The sequence below is a fragment of the Panthera onca genome, chromosome D4 (assembly GCF_046562875.1).
Source record: "Panthera onca isolate mPanOnc1 chromosome D4, mPanOnc1 haplotype 2, whole genome shotgun sequence".
Taxonomy (NCBI): Eukaryota; Metazoa; Chordata; class Mammalia; order Carnivora; family Felidae; genus Panthera; species Panthera onca.
The window spans coordinates 1413683-1424249 of record NC_138351.1 but is presented as its reverse complement, the minus strand read 5'-3'; the positions used below and the strand labels follow the sequence as shown (position 1 = coordinate 1424249).

General features: G+C 39.5%; 1 protein-coding gene across 2 annotated transcripts in view; it reads right to left on the bottom strand.

The window, feature by feature from the left end:
* CENPP (centromere protein P) overlaps window positions 1-10567 on the bottom strand; it is a 228469-nt gene that overhangs the window by 169572 nt on the left and 48330 nt on the right. For both annotated transcript variants that reach the window (XM_078436123.2, XM_078436124.2), the window contains exon 5: window positions 3423-3519. In XM_078436123.2, coding sequence (XP_078292249.2) covers window positions 3423-3519 — 97 coding nt within the window. The remainder of the gene's footprint in view (window positions 1-3422; window positions 3520-10567) is intronic.

The window sequence follows — 10567 nt, the reverse complement described above, 5'->3', positions numbered from 1 at the left end:
AGCATCCGACTCTTGATTTTGGCCCAGTTCGTGATCTCACAGTTCATAAGACTGAGCCCCACATTGGGCTCTGCACTGACAGCATGAAGCCTGCTTGGTTGGGATTCTCTCCTTGCCTCTCCCCGGCTCGCTCTCTCTCTCTCTCTCTCTCTCTCTCTCTCTCTCCCTCTCTCTCTCAATATAAATAAATAAACTTAAAAAAAGTTAAAAATATTTTACCCTTACAAACACTCCTGAAAGAACTAAGAAGACATCCATTAGTGGAGAGACATTCTGTGTCCATGGACTAGAAGACTGAACAGTTACTACACCAGCACCACCCAAAGAAATCCAGACTCAGTGCAGTCCCTATTGAAGTCCCAATTCTATTTTTTGAAGACACAGAAAAAAAATTCTAAAATTCACATGGAACCTCAAGGGACTCCAAATAGGCAAAAGAAATTAGAAAAGAAGACTAAAATTGGAGAACTCACACTTCTTCATTTTCAAAGTTAATTACAAAGCTATAGTAATCGAAAGTATGGTACTGGAATGGACAGGAACATATAGAACGATGCAAGAGAACAGAGAGCCCAGAAAAATATGGTCAAACGATTTTCAATAAAGGTGCCAAGACCACTCAATAAGGAAAGGACTGTCTCTTCAATAAACAGTGCCGAGAAAATCAGATATCCACATGCAAAAGGATGTAGCTGTACCCTTAGCTTACAATGTATACAAAAGTTAACTCAAGTTGGATCTAACATCTTAAGAGCTAAACTACAAAACTCTTAGGGAAAAAAAAGAGGAAAATCTTTATGACAATGAATTTGGCAATGAGTTCTTGGATTTAACATCAAAAGCATAGGCAACAAAAAAATAAACTGGATGTCAGCAAAGTTAAAAACTTCTCTGCATCAAAGGACATTATCAGGGCGCCTGGGTGGCTCAGTTGGTTGGGCATCTGACTTTGGCTCAGGTCATGTTCTCACGGTTCGTGGTTCCAGTCCTGCGTCAGCACAGTCTGAGCTGTCAGCACAGAGCCTGGAGCCTGCTTCGGATTCTGTCTCCCTCTCTCTGCCCCTGCCCCGCTCACGCTCTGTCTCACTCTCTCTCTTAAAAATAAATAAACATTAAAAAAAAAAAAAAGGACACTATCAAGTGAATGAAAAGACAATCCAAAGAATGACAGAAAATATCTACCAACTATACACTCGATAAAGGATTAATGTCTAGAATACATTAAAAAAAAAAAAACAACACTCCTACAGGGACACCTGGGTGGCTCAGTTGGTTGAGCATCCAACTCTTGGTTTCAGCTCAGCTCATGACCTCACAGTTCATGGGTTCGAGCTCCGCATCTGGGTCTGTGGTGTCGGTGTGGATCCTGCTTGGGATTCTCTCTCCCTCTCTCTCTGCCCTTCCCCTGCTTGTGCTCACTTTCTCTCAGAATAAGTAACCTTAAAGGAAAAAAAAAACAAAACAACAACAACTACAACTCAACAAGAAAAAAGCACCCAATTTAAAAATGGGCAAAGGATGTGAATAGACATTTCTCCAAAAGAAGATATACAAATGGCCAATATGCACATGAAACAATGGTCAACATCACTAATCATTAGGTAAATGCAAATCAAAACCACAATAAAAATTCTACTTCACACCCATTAGGTTGGCTATGAGCCCCCCCAAAAAAAAGGAAAATCCCAAAACACGTTGGCAAATGTGTAGCGAAATTGGAAGCTTTGTGCACTACTGTTGGGAATGCAAAATGATGCAGCCGCTATGGAAGAGAACATGCAGTGTTTCACAAAATTAAACAGAATTTCCATATGACCCAGCAATTCCATTTACAGGTATATTTGTAATAGAACTGAAAGCAGGGACTTGAACAGGTATTTGTACACCAATGTTCACAGAAGCATTATTCACAATAGTTAAAAGATGGAAACAATGCAAGTATCCATCAAGATGAATGGATAAACAAAATGTGGGGCATCCATACAATAGAAGATTATTCAGCCTTAAAAAGTAAGGAAATCCTTCAATCTGATGCAAAATGGATGAACCTTGAGAATATTATGCTAAGTGAGATAAGCCAAACAAAAAGTATAAATTTTATGATTCTGCTTAAATGAAGTACTTAGAAATTCACAAAAATAGAAAAAAGAATGGTGATTCTCAGGAACTGGGGTAGGAAGCAATGACAAATTAGTGTTTAATGGGAACAGAGTTTCAGTTTGAGATGATAAAAAAGTTCTCGAGATAAATATTGGTGGTGGCTGCACAACAATGTGACTGTTTCCTTCCGTCCTTTCCATTTCTTTCCTTATCACCCAGGAAAGTCGGCCCACAGAAGCACTGTGTCCTCTACAGGATAAACACACCAATTATACTTCTATGCCTCTTTGAAAGCACCTAGAGTCAAATCAGCTTTGGAAATGGGACTAACACTCACATTTCCCACAACCCATGTTAGGTGATTCGTCACCACAACTGCCAGCATACTCTCAGTCATTACTATATTTACCAATTATGAAGCAAAGCTATTTAACTGTTTGGGTGCAAGAGCACCTGTAAGTAAACAACAGTGAGAGAACTCAAGGGACCACAGTACAGGTACAACCATGTTTCACTCTAAGGAAAATTCTATGCCTGACAGATTTTATTACCTCGACCCAACAGAATGCAAGTAATAGCAGTAGTAGTGGTAACAGTGATAATAATAATAATAAAAAAGAACGCAAATATACAAGAGTTAGTACCAATCATAAAAACAATAGTCACAGCCTGGGTAGGCTTTTGAGATATTATTATATTGACTGTTTCAGAACCGGATTTTGTATGGACTACAGCTGTCAATATTGCTACTATCCATCTAAGTACAACCTGAGGCATTATAATGCAGCCAAATATAATTCTGGTTATGACAGAAAACGGGATAAAAAGAAGTCCTTAAATGTATCTATTATCAGACTTAAGAAGCATTACTTTACTGAAATCAGGCTTAAATACTTAAACTTGAAATACACAATGATTAAGAAGCTTAAAACAGAGTATGACTCAGAAAGTAAGGACTGTGCTAGGTGATAAGCCTGCTATAACTACATTCATTTTAGCATTTGTATTTTGTTTCAAGTACTCTTGACAGATTAATTTTTCAAAATGTGTAGGGGGTAAGTAAGAATATAACTATACTTCTTCCAAGATATCCCATAATACAAATGACTCATTGGTTTGTACAGAAGCATTCCTCTTCATTTACCCCAAATAACTGCAAATTCCAGAAGCCAATGAAAATATTTTGTATTCTTTGAAAACTTTAAGGAAAGAATGCTATGTTAAATCCCCAAATTAATACCAGCTTCACTTTTAGGTTATGTTTAAATTTAAACCAGCTTCACTCTTCACATACATTTAAATCTAAAAACTTTAGACCCTACCTTGAAGTGTTCAAATGTGCACTTACGATATTCACACCACTCCACAAAAAAGTGTAGGCTTCGGAAAAACATCAATAGATCTCTTCTATCTTCTGCTCTGTAGGAATAAAAGATTTTATGATTAATAAATACTAAAAATGAGAGCCCCATTCTGGCATTTTTTAAGCTTATTATTTTTTAATTATTTTAATGTTTATTTATTTTTAAGAGAGAGAGAGACAGAGAGAGAGAGAGAGAGAGGGAGGGGCAGAGAGAAAAGGAGACATAGAATCCAAAGCAGGCTCCAGGCTCTGAGCTATCAGCACAGAGTCCGACACAGGGCTGAAACTCATGTACCATGAGATCATGACCTGAGCTGAAGTCAGATGCTTAACCAACTGAGCGACCCAGGCACCCCTTATTGTTTTTTATATATACTACACTAAAGCTAAAAACAGACCTTGATACATTTCTATATTTTAAACTCTGATTATGTGCCCCTGTGTGATTGCTAATGCTAATTTTTTTTTTTTTAATCAAATTTTAGTTAACATACCGTGTAGTACTGGCTTCAGGAGACTTCAGTGATTCATCACTTACATTCAACACCCATTGCTCATCACAAGTGCCCTCCTTAGTACCCATCCTCCATCTAGCCCACCTCCCCTCTATCAACCCTCAGTTTATTCTCTATCCTTAAGAGTCTTTTGTGGTTTGTTTCCTTCTCGCCTCTATTCCTTCTCCTTTCCATATGTTCATCTGTTTTGTTTCTTAAATTCCACATAAGTGAAATTATATGATACTGATCTTTCTCTGATTGACTTATTTCACTTAGCAGAATACATTCTAGCTCCATCCATGTCACTGTACATGCAAGACTTTCTTTCCTTCTTTTTTTTTTTTCTTTTTTTTTTTGATGGCTGAGCAGTATTCCATTGTGTATACATACCACACCCTTATCCATTCGTCAGTGGATGGACATTTGGCTATTGTTGATAGCACTGCTATAAACATTCGGGTGCACGTACCTCTTCGAATCTGTATTTTTGTGTCCTTTGGATAAATACCTAGTAGTGCAATTGCTAGATCATAGGGTAGTTCTATATTTATTTTCTTGAGGAACCTCCATGCTATTCTCCAGAGCCGCTACACCAGTTTGTGTTCCCACCAAACGTGCAAGAGGGTTCCCCTTCCTTCCCATCCTCAAAACACCTGTTGTTTCTTGTGTTAATGTTAGCCATTCTGACAGGTGTGAGTGCTATCTCATTGTGGTTTTGACTGGACTTGTATTTCCCTGATGATGAGTGATGTTGGGCATTTTTTCATGTGTCTATTACCCATCTCGATGTCTTCTTTGGAGAAATGTCTATTTATATCTTCTGCCCATTTCTTAACTGGATTATTTGGATTTTGGGTATTGAATTTTGTGTTATTTATATATTTTTGGATACTAACCCTTTACCAGAAATGTCATTTGCAAATACCTTCTCCCATTGTTTTGCTGATTGTTTCCTTTGCTATGCAGAACCCTTTTATGTTGATGAGGTCCCAGTTCAGATTTGCTTTGTTTCTCTTGTCTTTGGCGATGTGTCTAGTAAGAAGTTGCTCCCAGAAAATTCAAAGAGGTTGCTGCCAATCTTTTCCTCCAAGATTTTGATGGCTTCCTGTCTCACATTTAGGTCTTTCATCCATTTGAAATTCATTTTTGTGTAAGGTGTAAGAAAGTGGGCCAGTTTTCCCAACGTCATTTGTTGAAGGGACTGCTAATCTCTCAGCCTGAAATTCCCTTTTCCCCAACTTAAAATGTTTAAATCCTACTCATCTTTCAAGATATTATTCAAATTCCACATTCTCCTTGATTTCGAATTTGATGACCCTGGTAAATAAGAAAGACTACATCTGGACTTTGTCCCCAGTTTCCAGCACAGAGCTTTGAAAAAAGTTAGAATTCCTGATTGACAAGAGTGCCTTTCTTATGCTAATGAGGTGGCCCCTACAAAGCCTTAAGATGGGGGTTGGTCACCAGAAAGCCTAACCACATTTTGAAAGGGTTGAACTCTGAGCCAACCAGACCTCCAGGGAGGAAAGGGGAGCTGGAGGATTTTAATCATATGGCCAATCATCCCACCAACTATGCCTCTGCAATGAAACCCCAAACAAAACTCTGGACAACGGAGTCCAGGGGAGCTTCCTGATTGGTGAACATGTTGATTTACAGGAGGCTGATGTGCTCAGAGTTCACAGGGAAAGGTTTTCCTCCTCCACCCCACTCCAGAACCCAGACATGCATTGCTTCCATTTGCCTACTTCTGGAAAGAGCTTTTATAATAAAACTACAATGTTTAGTGTAACACTTTCAGTGAGTTTTCTCTTTCTAGCAAACGGTCAAATCTAAGTGGGTTGTGGGAACCCCCAAATTTATAGTCAGTAGGTTGGAAGTACAGATGACCCCTGACACTTAGGGACGGCACTGAAGTGGGCCAGTCATGTTCAGGACTTTGCTTTTAATCTGCAGGTCTGCACTAAATCTGGGTAGTGTCAGGACTGAATTGAATTATAGGGCATTCTACTTGGTGTCACAGATTATTGTGGGAACAATGACCTCACCACCACACTACATGTCCTATTCCAAAATAGCTACAAAAAATTTAATTTCTATGCCTGTGAGCTCCCATGCAATTTACCTTAATGGTCTTAATACTATACTTACTGTTATACTGACACCCAAAAATGAGCACCTTGTAGACAAGAAGAATGTATTCATTTAACCATTCATCCCATAAATGATTATAGGAGTCAAGTCCTCATTCTAATCATGATGGAGTAAGCTCCACCTAAACACTCCAATTACTATTCAGAACCATAGATATAACACACAAAGCAGATAGCAGAAGACTGTGAAATGCGGACAAAAGAAGGCAGAATGGTAGGAACCTCCAAGAATTAAGGGAGGACTGGGTGAGGAGTTCCTTAGGATTTATTTTTACCTCCTGCATATCCCAATCTGGATGTTACAGCAGACTCCAACTCAGATCTGCCGTAAGTTGGAGGAAAAAAGAAAAAAAGATAAAAAGGTTCCTAAGAAAGCAGGGGTTGTATAAAATGAGAAGGGGGAGTATACTGCTCTCGATGATGAATTTTTGGATTTAACACCAAAAGCTAAGGCAACAAAACCAAAAATGAACAAGGGATCACATCAATGTAAAAAGATTCTGCACAGCAAAGGAAACCATCCACAAAATGAAAAGGCAACCCACTAAATGGGAAAAAAATATTTGCCAACCATGTATCTGATAAGGTAGGTAACCAAAACAAAGAATTCATAAAACTCAGTAGCAAAAGAACACGACCAGACTGAAAAATGGGCAAGAGGATCTGAACAGACACTTTTCCAGAGACGATATACAAATGGGCAGAAGACACAGGAAAAGAGGCTCAACATCATAGTGCAGAAGTGCAAATCAAAACTACAATGAGAGATCACCTTGTACCTGTTAGAATGGCTAGTAGCAAAAAGACAAGAAGCCACAAGCGTTGGCAAAATGTGGAGAAAAGGAATCCTTGTGCACTGTTGGTAGGAATATAAATTGGTGCAGTCACTATGGAAAACACTACGGAGGTTCCTAAAAAAATTAAAAACAGAACTACCATATGATCCAGCAATTCCAATTCTGGGTATCTAATCAAAAGAAATGAAAACTCAAAAAGATATCTGCACCTCCATGTTCACTGGAGCATTACTTACAATAGCCAAGATATGGAAACAACATGACTGCCCATCAATGAATGGACAGATAAATTCATTCTGGTACATCAACACAATGGAATATTATTCAGTCATAAGTAAGAAGGCAATCCTGTCATTTGCAACATGATGGGACCTTAAGGACATTATGCTAAGTGAAATAAATCACACAGAAAAGGTAAAACACCATAAGACCTCACTTCTATGTGGGATCCCAAAGAAAAAAAACAATAACAACAAACTCACAGATACAGAGGACAGATTGGTGATTGTCAGAGGCAGAGGCAGGGGCAGGGAGTGGGCAAAATGACTGCGGGTGGCCAAAGGTACAACCTCCAATTATAAAATAAATGAGTCATGGGGATTTAACGAACGCACAGCATGGTGACTAGTTAATGTTACCGTATTATAAATCTGAAAGTTGCCAGAAGTGCAAATGTTAAAAGTTCTTATTGGAAAAAAAACTGTAAATACACATGGTGATAGATGTTAATCAGACTTACTGTAATGATCATTTCATGATTTATATGTATACTGAATCATCATGCTGTACATCTAAAATGAATACAGTGTTATATGTCAACTAAATCGCAATTTTAAAAAATCCAATGTTTGAAATCATGCAACTTAATCCACTGAAAATAGTGTTTATAAATTTTCCTTTGTGGTTTATTACATAGCAGCAAAAGCTTTCAAAAATTAGGTAATAAAATTTTTGAAATGGTTAGAGAGAGAGAGAGAGGCCATGCAAAACAACCCCAATGTCCAAGAGGAGCTGTGCCCTCTTTCTCCCAATCAGGCAACTGATGCTGCAGACAATAACCAAAGCCAGCGGAGAAGCAATGCTCCCACTTCCTGATGGAAGGCTGCTGCTGCTGGTGAGGCTGTGGGAGGAGGCTTTGTCAATCAGCCCCATCTGACCCCAAGCAACACTGAGCCTAGGGGAGATGCCACTCCCACTCTCCACCAAAGGGATCCTGCAAACACAGGAAGATGCTTTGTCAACATTCCCCACCCTACACTAAGGGTTCCCAAACCCAGAATGGGGACAAATCAGGGAGAAGGAACTGAGAGAAAGGCATCCTTCACCTCCATATATGAAGTCCTGAGATCATTCCAAGTGGCCTTCACACAAATCTGACCAGAAACAACAAAGCAAAGGTATCAAGAACAAAATCAGAGTACAATACCGCCCAGAATTCAGGGTGGCCTCTGGGCAGCACATGAGAGGAGCAAACCAAAACAGGAGATTTAAACCATCGCCCATAAAAGTGAGCCAGGATGTGCTTTTGCATAAAAGCGCGTTGACAAGGACAACTGCAAACATGGCAAGTAGGGACTATGGGAACGTCCTTCCTCAGAAACACCAAAACCACCACATACTGTCAGTCACACCCACTGGAAACTGGCAAGACAGGAAAACGTTTACAGTAGCCCAGCAAACATGTAACCAGGAGAAGGGCCACCGAGCAGAGGACAGCACTGCAGTGTTTCTGCTGATGCAGCCACATCCCCATCTGAGCTTGGTGGTTCTTGAAGATGACATCCTGCTTTCTCGGTGGAACCTCAGCCTGACCACAGCAGACGGATCTTGTTCCGAAAGAATTGTGTTTCTTTTGTGTTCCCAAATGAGCTCTGTTTGTTTTGATCTATCTGTGGGGTCCTGAGGACTAATGAAAGGGGCCTGATTATGTTCCACTTAACTCAGAACTTCCTGAACACATGACAATGCAGAGGACGTTTCTCAAAGATACTGAGAGTCAAATGAATAAACTGGTGCCAACAAGTGCAAAATCAACAGAGAAACAACAGACATGCTGAAAACCAAGGGAGGAAAAGGTATAGAGTGAGAATCTTTAGAAAACAACAAGTTTGAAAAGAATCTATGTAAGAAGGAACTGGAAAACCACGTACAGGGCAGGGAATTTGCTCAGAAAAGACCTGAGAAGACCATATACTTTCAACTCTGGCTGATCTTTAGTCTAAGGGTAAGCAGGGAATAAAGGCAATGGCAGAGTGTTGAAAGACCTCCCTAAGTGCAGAAGGAATGTCCCAACACAGAGCCAAAATGCAGACACCGGAGATCAAGTATTTTTGCTTTATTACTTGTGTTTCCTTTTTGTGCATAATATCCAAAACGTCCATATTCAAAAACAACCACAAAAAATTAAGCAAGCAGGGGTGCCTGGATCGCTCAGTTGGTTAAGCATCTGACTTCAGCTCAGGTCATGATGTTGCAGTTTGTAAGTTGGGGCCACGCATCAGATTCTGTGCTGACAGTGTGGAACCTGCTTAGTGTTCTCTCCCCCTCACCTCCACTTGCATGTGCGCTCTCTCTCAAAATAAATAATCTTAAAAAAAATGAAGCATGCCAAGAAAATATATAAAATGACCCAGCTACAAGGAAAAAAGTTCTCAGAAACTGGCCTCAAGGAAACACAATGGAACTACACAAGGAACTTACATCGACATGTCTTAAGCATGTTCGTTCAAAGAACTCAAGGGAACCAAGAGAACCATATGTATGACAAGGAATATTAGAGAAGAAATTATAAAAAGGAAATGTAGAAATTTTAGAACCAAAAACTTTTAAAAATGAAGTGAAAAATTCAGTAAAGGGATTTAAGCAGAATATCTGCAAAAACGAATGCAGGCGGAGTGAAACTATCCACTCTAAAAAACAGGAAGAAGGGGTGCCTGGGTGGCTCAGTCAGTTAGACGTCCGACTTCGGCCCAGGTCACGATCTCACGGTCCGAGAGTTTGAGCCCCGCGTCGGGCTCTGGGCTGATGGCTCGGAGCCTGGAGCCTGCTTCTGATTCTGCGTCTCCCTCTCTCTCTGCCCCTCCCCCGTTCATGCTCTGTCTCTCTCTGTCCCAAAAATAAATAAACGTTAAAAAAAATTTAAAAAACAAAAAAAAAAACAGGAAGAAAAAGAATAAAGAAACATATATGAAGCCTAAAAAACTGTGAGATTGCATCAAGTGTATCAACATATACACATATAACAACACTTAGTGGAGTCACAGGAGAGCTGAGAAAGAAACTGAAAGTATACCTCAAGAAATAATAGCCCAATCCTCTCCAAACTGGATGAAAGCTTTAGACATATCTGAGACGTTCATAGACTGTACAAAGAATGAACTCAAAGAGATCCACACCAAGACACGTTATACTCAACCTGTCAAACACCAAAGACAGAATCTTCAGATTGACAAGAAAGAAGCCCCTCATCATATAAGGAACCATAAGTAAAACCAACCACTGACTTATCATCAACAACCATGGAGGCCAGAAGGGACTGGGATGACATTCAATGTGCTAAAAGAGAGTCAACCAGAAATTCTATATCTGGCAAAATTATCTTTCAAGAATGAAGGAGAAATCAAGACATTCTCTGATATTAAAAAGCTGAGGGAGTTC